General features: G+C 35.7%; 1 protein-coding gene across 1 annotated transcript in view; it reads right to left on the bottom strand.

Annotated features, from left to right (window-relative positions):
* LOC132114442 (importin-11) overlaps positions 1-23,065 on the bottom strand; it is a 146,488-nt gene that overhangs the window by 99,761 nt on the left and 23,662 nt on the right. The window contains exons 5-8 of the mRNA XM_059522565.1: positions 22,210-22,413; positions 4,932-5,064; positions 3,200-3,258; positions 1,338-1,386 (exon numbers count right to left, since the gene is read on the bottom strand). Of these exons, the coding sequence (XP_059378548.1) occupies positions 1,338-1,386; positions 3,200-3,258; positions 4,932-5,064; positions 22,210-22,413 (445 nt within the window). The remainder of the gene's footprint in view (positions 1-1,337; positions 1,387-3,199; positions 3,259-4,931; positions 5,065-22,209; positions 22,414-23,065) is intronic.

Below are 23,065 nucleotides of genomic sequence, written 5' to 3'. Positions count from 1 at the left end.
CAGAAGTAATCCACATCACATTTTTTGGGGTGAATTATGTCTTATTCCTCTCATCACGAAGCAAAAAAAACTTGAAAAAAAAAAACTTGAAAAAAACCTTGAACTGTCTCGCTGCTTTGTTTTCTGTTGTATGGGCGTATTCAAGTCACGCTCTTCAGTGAAACATTAGAATCTGAATAGAGCGTTCAGCGCGGGGGGCATGGTCACATTAGAAGATAATGAAGGGAGACGTGAAAAACGGACATCGAGTTTTTTCATATGGATTACTTTATCACAGAATATTTGTTTTCAGCAGCACTTGTTTAGTGTAAAAGTAGACATCACAGGCTTTCTATAGATATATCTCTCATGTCTTTTTTGTTGAGTATTCACTGAGTTACAGTTCATTTTAACGACACGTTTGTAAATGAAAATCACCACAGACAAAGGCTGCAGACAGCACACCTTTTTTGTTATATTTATTTTATAAATGCACAAAGTTTTGTTGTTACGTCTGTATACAAAAAAAGTAGACAATTTACAGATTCGATTGATGAATTGCTCTTATCTGTACGATCAAAACTGAAAATGTAATTTAAGTTATTTTCGGGTTAATCCGGAGAAAATGACTCATAACGCGTATACGCGTTAATCGACTCCAAAGGATTAAAAACTTGAGCTTTAAATCAAGTCTTTATTTCTCCTAAATGGTTGTTCCTTTAAATTCAATTGTGCTACAATACAATAGCAATTTATTTTCCAAATGGGAACAACTTTGAATAACACGTTGATATCACATTACTATTTAAACGTTACTTTATCTCAGTACCCTGCTATTATTGGATATTTTACTGACAAAATTAAGTCCTGGCTGAATGCAAAAATGGCATCAGTAAACTAATGCATCTTAAAAACTAATATAATATAAATAAATGTACACCACATTCAAAAGTTTGGGGTCAGTAAGTTTTTTTTTTTTTAATTAACATTTTTTCAGTAAGGATTTACTTAAGTGCATTAATTCAACATTTCAAATAAATACTGTTCTTCTGAACTTACCATTCATGAAAGAATCTTGAAAATAATGTATTAGGTTTTCACAAAAATGAGCAACAGTTTTCAATGATAAGAAATGATAGTGATAAGAAATGCTTGAGCACCAAATCTGCATATTAGAATGATTTCTGAAGGATCATGTGACACGGAAGACTGGAGTAATGATGTTGAAAATTCAGCTGTCGTCATCACAGGAATAAATTACATTTCAAATTATACTGAAACATAACTGCTGACTTGGTGAGCATAAGAGACTTGTTTTATACTATTGGAATTAGAATGTGAAAACATGTAATACTTACAGCATTCTAGAAACTGCTTCAAACGCTCAAAGACTGCATTGAGGAAGCCCTGGGGAAGCAGACAGAAATAGTAATTGAAACATCGGTATCAGGTGTGCTTTGTGACCACGGTGTTATTGGTGCTGGCAACATCTAGATTTTCTTGGGTCATGTTGGAGGCAGATTTGGCAGGAAGCCCCAGTCAATCTTAACTCAGGTTGGGGAAGGATAGGCTGTTTACGTGGAGTGTCGGAGGAGAGATTTAAAGAGTGCCTGCCATCGGTTGTTAAATATATGGAACCAGTTTGGTTTGGCCACTAAGCTGGCAGATGGAAATTTTTGCACCACAAACACTAAATTACAGCAGTAAATTTGCTGAAACACTAAAACCTTGCAGTCTATAAATAACAGAATTGACTGTTATTGTAGCAGTATAAATGAAGTGAAAATTCTACTGTGTGTATTTTAATGTACACACAGTTTCTTTATGCCTTAAGATGAACTAGACACACACACACACTAAGCAGGAGCTATCTGACAAAACATGCTCATTTTCAATGCCCTGCAACATCAAACACAGACAACATTCAAGTATGATGAAATATGAATGACGACATTAAAGTCCAGGAGTCTCCAGAGAGACAAGAGAGCTACAGCCCTGCCGGGAAAACACCTTGTTTCTGTAGCTTGGCAGTTGATTGATAGCTGGAGGCAGCAGCTCATTGAAAATATTCTCTTTTGAGTTGTCTTACCTCCAGAACGGATCAATAATGGTGCCATCATCATCTGCTTTACCGCAACTAATAAGCTCAAATTTTAAATGTCAGTGGCACAGCCTCCAAAAACGCAGCATCCTGACAGTCTGACAAATGGACTGGCAGATCAAGGGTTGAACAGAAACTTGGAATAAATATGGGATCTTTTTTAAAGCAGAAAGGGAAGAAATGGTAATGTCAAATTAATTCAGAATATACTGTGAATATTTAATATATCACCCAGCACTACTATACAGCTATCCCTATGTTCTATATATAGACAGTATGCGTGTATATGAAGCGATCCTGAATGTCCTTTGAGACAAACTAACACATTTTAGAGCTCAGCATAACATTACATGAAATATTCTCTGCATTCTAACACTGTACTATCAACGTTACAAAACTTCTTTTTTGACTTTGTTTCTTGCAAATTTCAGTGTTTTCAAAGACTCAGTAAAGCTTAGGAAAGATTGCATCACCACAATGTGAAAATTAGCTCTGATAAGCCAGCTCCCACAGATGCATTAAGAGATGAAGGCACCATATGGGCTTCCTGCAGAGGCTGGCTGCCTTTCAGCGTGTGCTTTGTGCCAGCAAATTCTCCTTGCATTCAGATTACATCGTGACAAAACTCTCATTTAACCTATTACAACAAAGTGAACAAATAAATTACTATTTTGCACGTATCAACAAAAGGCACAAAATGTTGTGTATCAAGGAGAGATATTCTAATGCTTAATGCACAACTACCACAGGACATATGTAATGCATTTAATATTTCACACTGACCTTTTTTTTCTCAAGCTTAATCTTCCACTTGAGAATGGGCATTTCATTTAGGTTCAATGATTTATTTTTAATGTCATAACCCTCAGGTTGATTTTTCTTGCAAACTACTACTCATTTTTCCCAACTTAACCTGTCTTTCTTTAAAATGAGTTTTTATGGGTGCAGAATAATTACAAAGTGAGAAAGCACTTTAAAAAGTTAACAAGAAAACATCAGTTCTGACTTTGAGATCACATGTGATCAAGCAGTAAGCAAACAAGAAACAATACCATTTTTGCTGTTATATATGAATTAAGACAGACCGTATTTTATTGTTTGAACTATTCAAGAACTCACCATGACTTCCATGTTGTTATGTGGCTCAACGAATCCATGCACAGTAAGCTTACGAAGAACTGCAAAAGGAACAAATATATATAAGAACTGTTACTTAATGTTGTATTTGTCACATAAACATTAAATTGCTAATAGGGCTGCTGGGCGATATATTGAATATTATCGATAATTATTCAGAATTTGGAGCGCATTTTAATACTTTTCCCATCAACTGGTCAAATTCACAGCCCGCTGTATTCTGTTTGAGAGACCCCTGTGCACTCTGATGTAAACAAGCACGCATGAGAAGCACATGGGGGAACACGAGAGCGATTCACTTACATTCACTCTCTGACAGCAGATGGCGCTAAACTGCAGAATATGCAGCCTTTACCCTAGAAACCCCATAAATAAAGCAGCTGCACTACTTATAAAAACGTATTTATATAGCCATTTAGATTTGCTTTGGTGTTCATCACAGCCCCAAGTACTTAAATATTTAGACTTAATAGGTAATTTATTTTCAAACTTTTTTTTTTTTTTACATTTTTATCTGGACTATAACATGCCCTAGATATTGTCTGAAAATGTTTTGAATCTTTATTGTTAATTCACACTTTACATCAGGGCTTCATTAGTTAACATTAGTTAATTCATTAGTTAAACTGCTAATGAAAAATTCTTTTGAACATTCATTAATCTTAGGTATTCCAATATTTAATAACACGTTGTTAAAATCAAAAGTTGCAACTGAACTAACATGAACTAAGACTTTTTTTTTTACACTTTAATCTGTGTAAAATGTTTAACTTTATATATTTTTATGCATTGCTTTATTGTATTTAAATGTTCAGATAATTTTGTTATAAGAAAAAAGTTATTAAACCTGTTATACTGTATTATGACCACTTTTCTGAAACTAAATTTCAATACACTGATAAAAGCATCAGCATATCCCCAATGGGCATTATGCAAATATGTTATTCCATGATGTGTAGCCGTCACAGAAGCAGGATCGAATTACAGACGACTCTTTCAGGCTATTCAGAGTCGATTCTTTCTTTCGGGAGACAATAACTTTATAAAATCGTACACTTTTGGCTTTACAACTTTGTAGATCATTTACATTCACATAAAGCTACATTACACACTGCATGAAAGGCAATATTAGAAATGGCATTTCAAAACATCTTTTGTCTTTAAGGTCTTTAATTATTTTAATACATTAAAATGTTCCTGCAGAGCGACAAATTATTTTATAAATTATACCAATAATCCATGTATAATTCTAAGTTAATAGTAATTAAAGCTGCAACTGTAACATTTGCATTAAAAATAAATAAAAATGAAAGATGACAAAAATAAGTGGAAAGAAATATACAAGAAATATAGCAAATACACAAGTTTTCTAATTACCTTTTTAGAATCAAGTTTCCAAGTAAACATTCGGAAACTGACAAGAATACTTGACAATTATATTGGATTAATTTGTTCAACATACTAAGAGATATTATTCTACTTTGTGTGCAAAGTAGAACCTAACTTTAAACCTAACTCTCTGTTCACGTTTGATTGTGGAGGGCTTTAAGCTACTAAAGTTATCCAGCTGAGAGCAGTGAGTGGTCTGCAACATTAACTCAACCAGTATGTGTGCTTTTATGTATAGCTGTTTAAGTCTGTAATCTGCAGGCGTAGGCTGGGAAATTTTCTAAGAAGAAATTAGCGTTTCAGCACTGGTTGTGTGTGTGCGTACCTTTCAGAGAGAGCAGAGTACGCTCCAGGGAGCTAATAGCAGCCTGTTGGTCTCCTGTGCAGATCTGCTGTAGGAATGTGTCCGTGTGATGATTCCACAGAGAGCAGGCGAAACTATAGATGCTTGATGCCAGCTAAAAAACAGAAGCACAGTAACAGGGGCTAAATTAGCATTTGGTGACTGTTTTTGCAGGGCGTTCTGATTTATGATTGAACTATTTGGCAGATATGCTTATAGTCTTCGATGCTTCAGTGCATCTTTGATTTGGTGCAATCACTATGCTACCTTTACTTTGCAGCACCAAAGACAGATAAAGCCAGTTCCAAATGCTTCTACTGTGCATAAGCTGCAGAATTACGCACAATTTTTCATAAAGCCAGGTGCACACTGTATGATTGTGGCCATGATTTGGCTGCCTGGGACAAATTTTGGAAATCCTAACAGGTCCACAGAATACATATATATATATATATATATATATATATATATATTTATTTATTTATTATTTCACATCCATGTATTGATTCATTTGGTAAACAGCCATGTAAATTAGCAGAATAACCTACAGTATGAAGAAAACTGATTCATACAGTTCACATTACAAAATCATCCAGCATACAGAGAAAAAAAGTTCTCGTCATAGCTTGAGGACAGTGAGATGTCAGCAGTAATATCTTTCACATTTAATTTAAAGATATTCTCAAATCACCAGAGAGGATGCAAGCATATCAAAGACTGCGGCACTTCAGAGGAACTGCCTGACAAGAACAAAAACTCAATCTGTTTTGCACTGCAGATGATGATAGATTAGCATTAATTACATACAGAGATGGGACCAAGTCACACATGTGCAAGTCTCAAGTAAGTCTCAAGTCTTAACCTTCAAGTCTCAAGTAAGTCCCAAGTATTTTTTTCTTGGGCAAGTCAAGTCAAGTCAAGTCACAAGTTATGTCAAGTCAAGTCAAGTCAAGTCAAGTCCTGTAGTAAGTCAAGTCAAGTCCAAGTCAAGTCACCTTATTATTGTAATTTTACCTGCAGAATCTGATCTTAAAGTTAAAGACAAGATATAAGTAACAGTAAATTAAAATAATTTGGATTTGCATTGTAAATACTCATGTTCAGTAAAATACATCATGGAATCAAACAAAATTGTAACTTCATAAAATTATTTATTTTTCACTTCTGCCAACAGAAATGTTTTACATTTTCAACATTGAGTCCATAAAACAAATAACAGGTAAACATCCAACAGACTCCTCTCTGAACACCCCCCCTCCTCTCTCTCTCTCTCTCTCTCTCTCTCACACAAAGGACGTGACATGACATGACATTCAGCCAAGTATGGTGACCCATACTCAGAATTTGTGCTCTGCATTTAACCCATCCGAAGTGCACACACACAGAGCAGTGAACACACACACACACACTGTGAACACACACCCAGAGCAATGGGCAGCCATTTATGCTGCAGCGCCCGGGGAGCAGTTGGGGGTTCGGTGCCTTGCTCAAGGGCACCTAAGTCGTGGTATTGAAGGTGGAGAGAGAACTGTACATGCACTCCCCCCACCCACAATTCCTGCCGGCCCGGGACTCGAACTCACAACCTTTTTGATTGGGAGTCCGACTCTCTAACCATTAGGCCACAACTTCCCCTCAAACACAGTTTACATACAACATTAAACTTTCTTACATTTCTCCTCTCTCTCTCTCTCAAGTTCAAGTTCAAGTTGCTTTATTGGCATGACATTTGAGTTACAGTATTGCCAAATTTAGCATTTAGATACAGAATAAAATATGATTACAATAAAATACAATAAAAATAGCAGCAGCAGATAATATTTCTAATATTAATAATAGTAATTATATAGAATTAAGAATATAAAATAAAACAGTTGAATACAATAAATTATCCCTTTCGTATGCTGTGTATGGTCTATAAATATTTAGTAGCTATTGTGACTGCCGTCTCATTCTCTCCAAGTATATAGAGTAGTTTCTCCGAGTCATTTAGAGACAAGAATGAAGGATTCAAAGCTTCAAACTGTGGGAAGAATGTTTTCTCTTGTAGTGCTGTATTTGGGACAGACCAGAAGGAAGTGTTTCTCATCCTCTGTTTGATTCAGCTCACAGTGTTTGCACAGTCTCTCTTCTCTCGGTAGCCAGGATCTTTTATGTCTACCAATCTCTATTTCCAAATCATGATCACTGAGTCGATATTTTGAAAGGATTTGTCTTTCTTTTAATTGCTTGAGTGATAAGTAATTTGCCAGTTTTGTGGTTCTGTTTAGGGCCGAATAACACTGGAGTTTGGTTTGGAGCTCAAATTCATTTTTTTTCATTTTTCATCATAATTATACTTCAGCTTTTTGTCAATTAGTTTCTGAATGTTGGGGTTATGATTGGAGTCAGACTCAGTTTGGGTTTCCTTCATCTGCCCGAGCGCTTTGGAAACAAGGAGAAAGCGGCGCGACTAGCGATTTCCACACGTTTTTAGGCGCGAATTATTGACGACAAAAGCGATGACCCTCAGTACCCCTCAAGCTGAGATGTTGATGTGATGTGATATCTGATCTAAGTGGGCGTGGTCTGCGTAAGGTAGAGAGGGCATGACTGATGATGTCATGACATGACAACGCGATTCTCAGCCTGCGCTCCAGCTGAGTAATCAATTTTATTTTTAAAAAATAATTTATATATTTTATATTCAAACTGAAAACATAATGTGATTAACACTCAAGTCATTCAAGTCATCCTGTCTCAAGTCAAGTCAAGTCCCAAATCTTTAACTTCCAAGTCCGAGTCAAGTCTCAAGTATTTCATTTTTTGTCAAGTCAAGTCACAAGTCTTAAAAATAGCGACTCGAGTCGACTCGAGTCCAAGTCACCAAGTCACAAGTCCCCATGTCTGATTAAATATATGTGTTGCATAATAATTCACTTTTAATGATAAATGGCATTTGGAAGAAAGAACATAATGATGACTACTTGAGAAAAACTACAATTACATTACAATCAAATATTAATGCAGAACTCACTAAGGAAACCGTTTTTGAGAAATCAAATTAAAATGCACTTTATGGAGAAAAGCAACATTCTCCCATCACATTACAGAAGGTGTGTGTCACAGTGAGGTTGTAAAAAAAGCAGTTTGCAGTAGGGCTGTGCCGATAGACGATAATATTGTGTATCGACAATAGCCAGAGATAATCACCTGTGGCCGATGCCTTTGGCGATAGCAAGACTATTATTATTATTAGGCTAGAAATACTAATTAATATTATGGCTTATTTCATTATATATCTTTTCCAAGTGTTTACTGTATTGCACATTATAACCAATCACACAAGATTATGCTGAGTTTATGAATTCAATGCCCAATCAGTGGCATTTAGACAAGTCATGACTGAAACTTGCGAATTCTCTCATCATAAACAACAAATAAGTAAGTGTAAGTATAAAGTGTTCCTGCGGTTCAGTGGTAGAGCACTGAGTTAACAGTGCAAAAGGTTGTGGGTTCAATTCGCCCAATTGTTCTTTGGTAATGTTCTTTGCTTGTTTTCTGTAACTGCTTTTCGAACTGAGAAAATGTAAGGATTATAATTAGTAACTTGATGTTTTTATAAAGTATAAGTGTTCCTGCGGCTCAGTGGTAGAGCACTGAGTTAGCAGTGCTAAAGTTTGTGGGTTCAATTCCCCCAATTGTTCTTTGGTAATGTTCTTTGCTTGTTTTCTGCAGCTGCTTTTCGAACTGAGAAAATGTAAGGATTATAATTAGTAACTTATGATGTTTTATAAATTTATTATCATGATAAATACAAATTCAGTCATATTAAAAACATTAGACTGCTTTTAGCCTTACGCTGGAGTTGGATTATTTTAAAACTAAGTAAAAAAACAATTAAATAAATTAGCAAAATATCACGTAACAACGATCTGACAGAGCTGACGATAGAATGAAATGAATATTGAACATATCGCCCAACACTAATTTGCAGTTCTTACCAGGAACAGACACACATCTACAATGACTGGGTCTTGGCCTTCTTGTCACTATGGCAACGTGCCTGGCTGTATGCCCATGAGAGATGCACGAAAAGTGAAAATGTATGACCCATTTCTGGACATCTTACAGAAAGTCAGAATCACAAAAAAGACAGAAAAATGTAAAGTGCAGTGTTGTCACGGTACCAAAATTTCAGTATTCGGTAAAAAAAAATAACTTTTTATCACTAAAAATAAAACCAATGCCATTCTTTATACTTATTTACAATTGTGTTTAAAGTTCTTCTACAAGTAATATAATTATGAAAAACAGTAAACAAGTTTCACCCAAATTTAATTTGTCTTTTATGAAATTTAAACACATTTTATTTTTTGGTAAATAAAGGGGATTTGCTATTAAAATTAAAACATGGAAGAAATATCGTGTGATTAATTTTTAATTAACAATAGTAGCAGTATCACATACATTTTACAAAATAATAGTAATTAGTGATGCACTGAAATGAAAATTCTGCACCGAAACCGAAAATTTAGGATGCACTTGGCCGAAAACCGAAACTGAAGCCGAAAATGGCTTCTTTTAAAAACGTATATATATATTGCTTGGATTTAATGGATCTGAATTGAAAAATCACAATATAATAATCAAACTTTTATTAACAGTTACATAACAAAACATAAAATATTTTTAACAATAAATATAAATAATATTCTTCAAGTTTTATGTTCCATTAAAAATTGTGCAAAAAAATCCACAATTTTGGAGATTTTTGCAGGACAAATGCTACATATTGCAACTTTGGTGTCCTCTCGTATAGGGCTGTCACTTTTGTGAAAAAAAAATCCTGTTCGATTTTTGAGACATAGGCAAAGTGTTCATTGAATCGTTAGTAAATTGCCTATATTTGGCGTTGATCCGTTTTTCAACGCCAAATATAGGCAAATCCACCGACAACTAAACAGGCATTAGGGCGAACGTAAAGAGGGCGCTTGAGATGAAGTCAGCAATGTGGACTGCCATAACATTAATGAAAAACATTACTGAAGGCTACATTGATATTATGCACTAATAGGCTGTGTGTGTATGTGTGTGTGTGTCAGAACCTGCAGTTGCTGTGTGACGCGCGTTCGCTGTGAGCGTATAGTGGCGAGCTGGACGCGCTCCGAGAGAAGGCTGTTAAAATCGATTCCCTGTTTTCGTTTTCGAAACTTGTGTTGGTTGGTCCGATCGATTGTGCAGCTTTTGTGACAAGCCTTTTTTGATTGTGACAGCCCTTTGACATGCTTAATCTTTGATAGACAGACGCGTGATAACAGCTCGACCGTGAGTGAAACCTAAGCGCTTGCGCACGGATGGGAGGGGCGGGTGACATTCATTTTCGGTTTACGTTTTCGGTTCATGAATATTAATCACGTTGTCTGCGTTCGGTCGAACTGATTTGCTGAAATCAAAACGGGGACGGTCAGAGATCAGCGCCAGCCAATGAAATTGCCATTTGCGCATTAGCTCCGCCCACTACCGGAGAAACCGGCAAATCTTCTGCTTGTTCGAAAATATGAATAATTCTAAATGAACTACATTATTTTGACAGGAGAAGACAACAAAGAATATAGTTGACATGTAGCGTGTCGATTCAGCGTGGTAAGACTCTCGCTCGCTCTCTCTTTGCATGTATGAGAAACAGAGCTATCAGCAAAGCGACGGCGAGTCGTGCTCCTTCACACAGAGTTTACAGTTCGGCAAATACCATAGACAGTAAAAGAGGCAATTACAGGTGTACTGTGCATCCATTGAGATGAATTGAAAAGTACAGATCGCTTGATGGAGAGAGAACTCTAAAGCGCTCAGTGTTCAGCGAGTGAAAATATATCTGCGCCAATCTTATAATAGCCTCGAACACACACACACTGGCGAGTAAAATCTAAGAATGTATTACCAATGAGTGATTTACTCGCAATGTAGAGGCTGTTTTGACGGTTTTCCGTGAATACCTTTAAATTGACACTGGTTTTACTCAAATGAAACGGTAAAATGCTTGTGAAGTGACTCAGAACAGTTCTGGTGATGTTGTTTGTGTATTTATGTCCTCATTATTGCAAGCGTCATGCGCTTCAGTCTATGTAGTAAACAAACCATTCATTCATTCACACAGAGACGCGCAGAACATGCAGGATTCAGATTTCAACCAACTTTTGCGGCTTAACATTTACAGATACTGCTCCATATGGAGATTTGATTTGATTAATTTATGCTAACTTTGACAAATTCCGTGACTGTCCATATTAAAATATAAGTTTCATTTTCATGACTGGATTTTGAGATTCCGTCCGCGTTTTCTGCTTCGCGGAAATCATAGCGCTGTATGCATCCAGAACCGGGTTTGAACGGGTCCTCGGTACTACCGGTACTTACAGAAACCTGGTACCGTGACATTTTCATTTTTTTAGTACCGACTTGGTACCGAAGTACCGGGACTTTTGACAACACTAGTAAAGTGTTATAGGGATTAAAAAGTGTGACAAAAGGATATGGCACTTTACACAGGGTGCAAAAAATGGGTTTAAAAAATTTTTCTTCCTTTTTCAACATGGTCAGACATGGGCAGTGAAAAGAGGTGCTTAAACCTCACATGGGAAAAATATGGAGGTATGCAACCCCTCTTACCAAACGTCTGAAAGCCTGATTTGTGTAAGATTTTTTTATAGTTAAATATTCAATGAACATCAAAATTAAAAAGTTAGCTTATATTTATAGTAATGGTCAACTGATAGTTTTTTTTTTTTTTTTTTTGACAGCCGATGCTGATGCCGATATCTTGGAAAGCAGGTGGCTGATATAAAGCCGATATCGTTTTTTAAATTGTATTTATATATATATATATATATATATATATAAATTCACTTATTTAACAACAAAGCATTAAACTGATCAAAAGGGACAGTAACAGCATTTACTATGTTGTTAAAAAAATCTTTTGAACTTTTTCAGTTTCCACAAAAATATTAAGCAGCACAACTGTCAACATTGATAATAATAAAAAAATGTTCATGTGCAGCAAATCAGCACATTAGAATGATTTCTGGTGGATCATGTGACTGAAGACTGATCCTGAAATGATGCTGAAAATTCAGCTTTACCGTCATAGGAATACATTTTTAAATATACATTAAAATAGAAAACCGTTATTATAAATTGTAATACGATTTCACAATATTAATGTTTTATTGTATTTTTTATCAAATAAATTCAGCCTTCCTGAGCCTTCTTTAGTTAAAAAAAAAAAAAAAAGATTTTTACTACCTAAAGATAGTTTTAGTCTCTACTTCTAGGAACAATCCGGAAAAATAAAAAAGTAGAGTAATTAAGTGATGGTTAACTTTAGCCAGAAAGTGCATTTCTACACATTGCATCAGAACTCAAAGGTGTTGCATTACTGTTTATACTGCCTGTTCTGTAGGTTTTCACAAGCAAGAGCACAAAGAGGCAGCAATATCGATATTTATTGAACTATATTTAACATAAAACAACATCAACATACCACACACCTTCTTACAAGCCACCAATAATGACTTCTGATTGAGTTCACAGAACAGTTTCTTCAGTCAAATCCAATTCAACAGGGTCATATTAATCTGTGATCCTTTAACACATGAGCTTGTGATCACAGTATACTGTATTTCCCTGGACATACTTTGGTCTTGCACTTGTCGCACATCATTTACACCACTACAACAGCCATAGAGTTACAGAAAGCACAGACACACACCTGACCTGTTGCTAAAGGCAGAGCATCGAGTCAACTGATGGCTGGAGAATGCAGGTAATAGAATGTGTCCACAATGGACAAGACAACAAAACAAAGCATTTATATATATATTGAAAAGTGACTTTGGGAATGCAATACATCACAAATTCCCATTTGGTTTTGCACACTACATTGCAGACAACTGCATTTATTGCAGGGGCACTGCTTAAAAAAGTCAGCAAAAGTCAAAAAAGTTTGTAATCAAAACTATTTCCGAAGGATCATGTGACACTGAAGACTGGAGTAATGGCTGCTGAAAATACAGCTTTACCATCACAGTAATAAATTACATTTTAAAATGCATTTAACTAGAAGAAAAAAAAAAGTTTTCACAACAGAATTTTTATTGTATTTTTGATCAAATAATTACAGCCTAACATAAGAGACTTAAAATAAATAAAAAATTGTCTTTACTTTTTAGGATTTTTGAAAGAAATGTATTGAAATATGAGATTACAAGTGAAAATAAATGAAATAATAACTTTTCAAAAGCAAAAACAAAGCACAGTTATAGTTATACTACCTCAATCAGAAAATTATCCAAAATTATCAACTACCGACAGCCAAAGTGAAGGACCAGCTGCAATAATCATCTGAGACTGCACATTCAAATTAGATTCATTAACAAAACCATATCATACACTTACGAATTGGAAAATGGAAACTGACCTTTTTATTCTAATCCTTAAGCTATAACCTAATGTCATATTGAATCCTACACAATCATTACTGACCACATTGAGAACATCGTACAAAACGTGACAAGACCATTAACAGAAGTAGCAGTTTATGTTGTGCTACAGGTCAGATGGAGGGGTCATCACAACCTAATTATTTCCTTCCTCTCCAAACTAATTTGACACAGTAAAATAAGTAAACTTTAAAACCAAGTGTAACCTCTTGACAGAAACTAGAACATTTTACCCACTGTGAATTTACAGTCAAGCGATGAACTCGTAGCGTTTGCCCAACAAATGTGTGTGGCTGACATCAACTTCTGAAACTGACAGAGAAAATAATCACAATTTAAAACAAGCAGTGAGAATGCGGAGCTATTTGTTAGCAGTTGCCCTCAGACAAAATTGAGGTCAGGGAAAGTTTTTTAAATTGTTGGTCTAACTTTAATGGATATACTCCAGTGTAAATGTTCACACTCGACTGGATCTCGCTCCTGGTTCCATGATGATTAGACATTAGATGATTAAACTGAATTTGCACTTGATATTAAAAACCGTTTTGGGTAATCTGATCACAAGTGGTCAGTGCTAAATATAGGCACAGTTGATCCAAAATGTTTAAAGGCGACATATCATGAAAATCTGACTATGTCAGTGTCCTAATCTGACTATAACAGTGCAAGTTTATATTCACTTGAAGTTTAAACTGATATGGCTTTAAAATGCATGATTTCAGCGCAATAAACATGATAATCAAAATCAAACAGATTTTTTTTGCTAGAGTATTTGAGGTACAAGCTGTAAAATCAAAGCCCCAAAATGAGGCTAGATTTGAAATGTAAGTATATTTGTAAGAAGTCTGGCACTTTTTTTTTTACTTATGTAACAATCTGGCACAATATATTTAGTCATGGAATCAGAGACCCTGCTCTCTAAATTCAGTTCAAGTTGCAATTTTGGGTACATATTTAATAGGGGGTGTATAATATATAATTGGTCTCACCTAACAACATCGAATGATGGAAAGGATTGAAAACAAAACAAAAAAACAAAATCAAAACTCAGACAAAACACTAGGACAAGACCAGACAAAACCAAACTAGGGATGGCTCCGATATGAAAATTTTGGAGGGATACTGACAACCGATAATTCTTTAAATGTGAGAGTCGATAACCGATATGATGGCCGATAAATCTAAAACCACATTTTTACATATTTTTGAGAGCCCGATTACCAAAAAAGTCTCACCATTAAAAGGCATTAAACACTTCAACATAAATCAAACAAAGCAGCCTTACAAATAAATAAAATAATGCTTAAATAATGGAAACAAGTTGCTGGACAACATTACTTGCTTGTAAAAAAATAAAAATAATAATAAGGTGATATGACTATGGAGTGTATTAAAAGAGGACAATCATGTAAGGACTATAGCCAGAGATATTGTCAAAATCATTAAATATTGTCATTACTAAGAGTATTTGGCATTTTCAATTAATGTAGACCTGTTATTTTCTGGCTATTATTATTAGGTTACTTTTATTATTAAGTTAATATTACAATTAATTTGCTTCACAGCTATTTCATAGCGCATCACCGCATAACTGACATGCTGTGACTCACAGCCTGTGTGGAAAATAAAAAATGAGGCTATTAACTTAGGCTACTCCTCACAGAAAAGGTTTAAAAAATTTATTTTAAAACAGGTTTATTATAGCCTAAAATGATTTATCGGCCTATAACCTAGATAAACTTGAAAGAAACATTAAAGAAATAAATTAAAACAGTTATATATACCACATATTATGAGATTCGTCTTTCGTTGTCTCTGAGAGAATACACACTGTTAACGTGTGCGTCGTCAGATGCTAAAAGCGCCGTGAGTTTTTACTTTCACTATCATGGTGAAAGACGTTCACTGGCATAAGTTTGACTTGCACAAAGTTTGCACGTTGCTTGTATGATATCCACTGGCTCGCCTTAATGGTTTAAAACAGAAGGAGACCATTTACAATATTATAATGCACCCGCGCTACAACCCGAATAGTCAGACGTGTCGTGGACACGCTGGCTCTTCCTGTTACAACACACTAAAACATGGCTAATAAACCCAAATAAAATCACAGTTTTTTTATTAAGTAATATTCTCTTTATAATATTATGTTTATGACATTCCCAATTATAGTTATTAATGTTGTGCTGAAGCTGTTCAAGATGCGTGTGCTGAAGCTGAAGAGCTAAATGAACACCGGTAAACTGGCAGCTTAACACAGGGAAACGCATCATATATTCAAATATTTATACAACATAAATATAATATTACATCTTTTATACATACAAAAGACCAAATGCACACGTGACTTTGAATTAAGTTACGTGCTAATCAGAATGTGTAACTTCTGTTGTGGATGCACTCTTGGATCTTCCCGCAACAACGCGTTGAACATGGAATCTAAAACAAAACAAATTCATAACGTTTTATTATAATAGTGTTCTCATAATGTTTTATATATATATAATCTCAATCAATCATAGTTATTAATGTTGTAAGCTGCTGTTTGAGCTGCGTGTGCTGAGCTAAAGATGACCACAAGCAAACTGAAGCACTCTATAGGCTATAGCTTAACCAAACTCATTCTTATATGAGAAAAATCTTTATTTATATGCATAAAATAAACAATATTACAACGTACGATTGCACAAAAGGCTGTAAATGCATAAGCGAACTTAACTGTGCTAGTCGTGTGGATCCGTTGTGGATCTGCTCTTCCCTTAACAACTAGCTAAAACACGGACGAACAAAGATTCCATTACATTATTTTACAGTAGCTAATAATCATTATAATATGACAGAATTGCCCTGCAAATGTTGCGGTTTACTGTATTTTCCTTTTCAAAAGGGTTTTCAATTATATTTCAAGAAATTAAAAAACCATCATGGTGAACAGTGCACATCTGAACTGCAGATGAACTTTTAGAAATAATTTGAAGAAACTTTTCAGCAAAGACAGGTGGGGAAACAAATTGTGCTAATTCCTCACAATACACAGCTGCTCGTATCACTGTTTAACAGAAGACACTTGTTCTGTGCCATTTCATTAGCTAGAAGAAAGATTATAAGCAACGTTGCTCCCATGTTGCTAAATATTGAGGAATACCGTGTGCAGCTGTGGTTTACACACAATCCCCACCTCCAGATGAAGACTGTCACATGAGCACACAATTAAATATGCTTATGGCAGGTGTTCGCTGCCTAGCCTAAATAAGAAATATCAGTTCTGGAGCTTTGAGGTGTATTGGGCCTCTAGACTTGCGAGTTATCAACAGCAAAGCACCTGGCATGTCTCATCACAATACAACCACTGGAGAATTTTACTGAGCTTCAGGAACCTCCAAAAGCAAGTGAACGCTTGTTCAATACTGAATATGATGCTAAGGGGTTCAGGACCCACAACGTGTATGGATAAATGCTCTGGGCTTGACTATGACATATCTCTTACCAGATGGGCAGCACAATGAACATGTCACATGATATAACTGTACCTGTAAACTACTTTAAAACACACTCACTTTTAGGGCCTATTCACATAGAGTACAAACTAAAAACTCACCAGACAATACAGTTTTTTTCTCATTTTAAATGCAAAACATGGTCAGAAATGTACTTTTCCATAAAGGGACAATATTTATGTTTATAATAAAATTTTACAATATTTATGACATTTATTCAACTACGGTAGTTCAAATCAATCAGAAGAATATAAGTTGTTTCCAGTAAAAAAAATTAAATTAAATAAAAAATAATTCTATAGAAATATATAAACTGATCAGCCACAACATTAAAACCACCTGCCCTAATACAATGTAGGCCCCACTCGTGCTGCCAAAACAGCTCTGGTACTTTGAGGCATAAGACTTTAGAACTGGTCCTGTGGTGGCACCAAGACATTAAATCAATTTCTGCAAGTTGCGAGGTGGGACCTCCATGGATCAGATTTGTTGATCCAGCACATCCCATAGATGCTCTGGAGGCCACAGCAGCACTATGAGCACTTCGCCATGTCCCCCAAACCAATCCTGAACAATCTCGGCAGTGTGGCAGGCCACTGCCACTGAGGAGCGTACGTGGTGTGCAACAATCTCTAGAAAGGTGGAACGTGTCAAAATAACATCCAAATGAATGCCAGGACCTAAGGTTTCCCAGCAGAACACTGCCCAGAGCATAAGACCACTCCAATCCGCCGACCTGCCTTCTTCCATACGATAGGCAAATTGCAATGCACTGTGTGTTCTGACATCTTTCCATCATGAACAGCATTACGTTTTTCAGCCATTTGAGCTACATCAGCTCTTCTGTGGGATCCAACCAGACGGGCTAGCCTTTGCAGGCCTTTGCCACCTGACCTTCCTTGAACCACTTTTCTAGGTACTAACCACTGCATACCGGAAACACCCCACAAGACTTTCTGTTTCAGAGATGCTCTGACCTAATTCATCTATACTACCCATGCCTATTTAGGCCTTTTTCTACCATTTTTTTCCTGCTTCAAACACATGAAATTCAACACCCTGGCTGTTTACTTGCCTAATATATTCCACTACAGGTGCCACTGTTATGATATAAACGATTATTCACTTCTCCTGTCAGTAGTTTTAATGTTGTGGTTTACACACAATCCCCACCTCCAGATGAAGACTGTCACATGAGCAAACAATTAAATATGCTTATGGCAGGTGTTCGCTGCCTAGCCTAAATAAGAAATATCAGTTCTGGAGCTGATATAAACGATTATTCACTTCTCCTGTCAGTAGTTTTAATGTTGTGGCTGTTCAGTGTATGCAGATTAATGAAAAATATACTACTGAAGTGTACAGCCAGCCTTCTCTATGTCAATGTAGCAGATGCAAAAAAACATTATCTAATGTACCTATTAAAATATATTACTTTCCATTGCACTACTTTTTAATTGTTACGGTTTAGGCTTTTAAAATGATCCTTGCACTCAGAGACCAATTATATCAACTGCTGTCAGCTTCAAAATGTACAATTTTAGACATGTTTTCTTTCTGTAAATGCTCACTCAATAAAACAGAGACAAGCATTTTTTAATCAGAGGTTGCATGCTGGTTGCGTGGTCTGAACATCAATGTCTTTAAACCTCTGGCTATTAAAACAGCTACTGTCATGTACACTTAAAGACTTTGATCACAAGTCTATAATTGGTATTTAAAGTCAACCCTGAAGTAAATTTTTCTGCGCATGCAATATACATACTGATCACCTGGAAAAGAGGAGCTTGTGTGTTTGTTACACCTTTAGATGCATCGTGTTATGAATTCAAAATGAACTTGTGGCGCATTCATAAATGCCACATACTGTGCGGCTCCACTGATGTGCTGAAGCGCACTTCTGCTCTGAATTAGTGAGTCACGGACTTCCTCTCTGAAATCCTCAAGGCTAATGTGACGCCAGCGGTGAGCCTTAGGCCAACACAATAAAATCAGATCTGTTTATTACTATGGCTGATAACTGTAGTTCCCATATGGACACTAAATTCAGTCTCGTTAGCCTGTGCACACCCACTAGTCATTAATCTGGGTTATTACAGTGAGCCTGGACAGTGCTTTTTACGAGTCTATATAAAAAGTAACCTGTCCTCTGAGGGTCTTTAAACTCCAAACAGCATGTCAAATAGCAGCCTTAAAGGGGACCGGTCAACCAAAAATAAAAGTTCTGTCAAAATTCACTCACGCTCGTGTTAATTCTAACCTGTTTGACTTTTATTCAGTGGAATATATAAGTTATTATTTTGAAGAAACACATTTGAGACATTTCTCAAAATAGCCTTTTATTTACATTTTTGGGTGAACAGTAGGCTTGTTGCGATAGTCGGTGTTACCGGTGATACACGGTGTTTAACCCACCTACCGGTCATAGCACTTGACCACCGGCACCGTCCCCATCGTGTTGAAGTTTTAGCCTATAGCGATAAAGCACTTAATTCAGTTAGAAACTACGTGCCTTCGTAATTTAGCGTAAGCAGAACGAGCGCCGCAGTAAAGCAGCAGGTGTCCGATTTCATTTATCATTTGAGGAGAGTGAGGCGAGCTAACTGGCAAAGGAAGGCGGAAGATCTGGTTTCAAAGCGAACTGTTGCAATTTAAAATGAAGGTTTTTCGTTTATTGTTTCTCATTTAGCCTATTTATAATTTTTTTTGTACGGTGTATGCAGTTAATAGGCCTACCTTTTTTTTAACAGCTTAACGTGAGTTTAATTTTTATATTAGTGTTTTTTTTGCACTTAAGTGTCCAGTGATTATTCGGGTAGGCTACCTTATTTAACGAAGTTTTTGTTGTTCGTTCGTTTCATATTCGATGGTTGTGCTGTGTTTTTTTTTTTTTTTTGCTGAAAAAGGCAGGCACTTTATTTAACGAATATTTATAATTATTTAACGAGTCTTGTTTGATACTTGCACGATGTGTGCAGTGGTTCGTTTTGTTAATAAATGCACTTTAAAGGTGTTTCATAAGTGCTTTCGTTTAGTTTTTGCATGGTGTGTTAAGTTATTATTCATTTTGCAATAAAGATGTGTGTAATACAAGCGAGTGTCTTATTGTTTTGTGTATTTTTATTAAGAATAAAATAAATTAACCCATGATTAATTCAAACAAATGCTACTGAATTGCCGCTAATTAAAGTGAAAGTAAATTGAGACATGTGCACGTCTGCACGACCGCATTTTCGGCCTCCCGAAATCCCCGACACGCAACCCCGGTGACACCGGGATTACCGGTTTTTTTACACGTCGATTAACACGTCGGTAGAAAAAATCCGTCACCGCAACATCCCTAGTGAACAGAGCACAGTTAAAAATATTTATGTAATGCTGCTGCAAAGCTTTTAGCATTTTTTTTTTTGTAAATTGAGAATAGGTTTGTAAAAATAATCATTCTTATTATTTGCTGTTAAGTGTGTTAAGTTACGTTTGTCTCAAGTACCCCCAAAACAAACCAATAACACCCATTCACCAACACTCAAACATTTTCTTTAATTTGGATATTATTCAGGATTATTATTTATTATAATAAACTGATCAATATTACCATAATTGACTTTAAACTACAGATACTATAGCAGAAAAACAGCCTTCCCCAAACTTGTTATTTTTCCTTTAATGAGGAACATGAGCTTTTAAGGGTTCAGGGGGAACTCATGCTGACAGATTCAAGGAGGACTTAATTGGCTTTTGTTTAAAAAATATCACTAAGTTTTGATTTATGTTTTACAAGTTTAACAAAGAAAATGTTAAATAAAAGTCGGGAATCACTGTTCTAAGCTGTTCACATTGAGAAGTTGAGAAAAGAGTTTTCAGAGGTTAAATGAAAATTATTTCTTAGCGGAGAAGGACCTGCATTAACATGAACAAATGCTGGTGATAAATCACGAGTCTTGCATCAACATGGGAGGGTACAGGTGTGTTATCTCTGCAGTTGTAACGGTCAGTCAGAACCTCAGTGAATTGTAGAGGAGGGGGAATGTGATGCAGTTTCAAGTCAAAACATCTGCTGATATTTCACACAGGAGTGCTCATACATCTCGTGGGATGCTCGGTGAACTGGAGCAGAGGGTGTGTGTTTGTGTGTGTGTGTAGCTGAACAGTGCCTCCTAAAGGCACATACTAGTAGAGTAGAAAAAATGATGAATTACAGTCCGTGAGAGTCAATGAGAGATGCTCTCTAGTAAAAGAAGATTGAAAAAGGCCCATGTCCAGTAAATAAAATAAAAAAACTAAATATGATAATAATTCTGCATATTAACAAATACATACATGTATGCATACACAGACACGCAATACTTTAATACTGTATTTAAAGGGATACTCCACCCCAAATTGAAAATTTAATAATTAATAACTTACCTACATGTCGTTCCAAACCCGTAAAGTTCATTCATCTTTAGAACACTTTTAGAACATACTTTTCTGGACTTTGACAGTATAACTTACTTGGCAATCTATGGGACAGTCACAAGCCTCCCGGTTTTCATCCAAAATATCCTAAATAGTGTTCTGTAGAAGAACAAAGCTTTAAGGCTTTGGAACAGCATGGGGGTAAGTGATTAATGACAAACTTTTGATTTTGTGGTGGAGTAGCCCTTTAATCCTTATATATTTTGCAAATTATTGAAATGCATGCTTTAAAAAAAATTACAATTTGTTTCAAAATCATAAATATGTAATGCATGCATTATATTAGACAGAAAAAAGATTTAATTCTTTTTTTACATTTTCGTTCTGAGCTGATATGGTTTTGGAGGGCAGCGCATTGTAACCATGTCAGTGACTACTTCATACACACAACATATATAAGGTACAACAGGTAAACATGTTAGCTGTGTGGACGCTTGTGCTGGATTAACAATACTGATTTCTCATTTTTAATTGATACTGATAAAGATTCTTGAATCTCAAATCAGTATTTCATTTTAAGCAGTTTTCTGTTGAAGTGTGAACTTTACAAAACATTATTTGTAGAACCGGCCATCGAATAATCACAGTAAGCTTTGTGCTTTGTTACTTTTAATTGGAAACAATGCCTTACCTTTCATCACCTCATGCAACCGTTCAGTGTTTCAACCGCAGAAAAAGGTTCAATAAAACATGGCATGAACTATAACATTTACCTCTAGAAAACCAATGTCCATAAACTCATTAGTCAACTAGAAAAAAAAAATCCTAATGAAAAGGTTGAGCAGAAAATGAAAGAGTTGAAGGTAAAGAAGCTCTACTCACATCCTGGAAGAGTCTCCTATCAGTGGCGAGGCGTTTGGAGGCCAGAGTCTTGGTGACGTGGTAGAAGGTGAGCAGGGCTCTGTGCTGCTGAAGGCTGTCCTGAACTTTCACAGACTCCAGCAGTATAGGGATCAGCTCGGGCCACTGCCGAGGACAGTCCAGGCGTGCCACTTTAGCAATCAGCACTGCTATCTGTGTGGCGATCTGCAATACAAAAGCTACATTTCAAGGAAACATCCAGCAGCAGATTTCACTGTGAATACATCAATACTCTTTTAAATGTGAAATGAATGACTATTGGAGTAACAGTCATCACTTCCTGTGGGCATTTAGCCCTTTCAAACACATCTTAAATGGTTATGAGATTTTAATTAACCATTTCAATTAAATGAATTAATCCAATATCCATAAATGCAGAAGTGTTACCACCATTAAAACAGCAATTACAGCAATTAATTCTCTTTGACATTGTGGCTGTAATGGAGGAGACTCATAATTTAACATTTTACATGCAACCATATATTAAGTACTGAGGGAGATAAAACAACCATATTCACTACACACTATCCTAAATTGTCGTTACAGCCATGGATCATACACACACACACGTATACATATACATATATATACACACATACCTATATATACACACACATATATATATATATATATATATATATATATATATATATATATATATACACACACACACACACACACATACATACACATATATATACACATGTTAACACACATATATATATATATATATATATATATATATATATGTATATATATATATATATATATATACATAATCTATGGAAAAACTGTGTGTGTATGTGATGCACACAAC

The sequence above is a fragment of the Carassius carassius genome, chromosome 34, assembly GCF_963082965.1.
Source record: "Carassius carassius chromosome 34, fCarCar2.1, whole genome shotgun sequence".
Classification (NCBI taxonomy): domain Eukaryota; kingdom Metazoa; phylum Chordata; class Actinopteri; order Cypriniformes; family Cyprinidae; genus Carassius; species Carassius carassius.
This window is presented reverse-complemented; position numbering and strand designations above follow the sequence as displayed.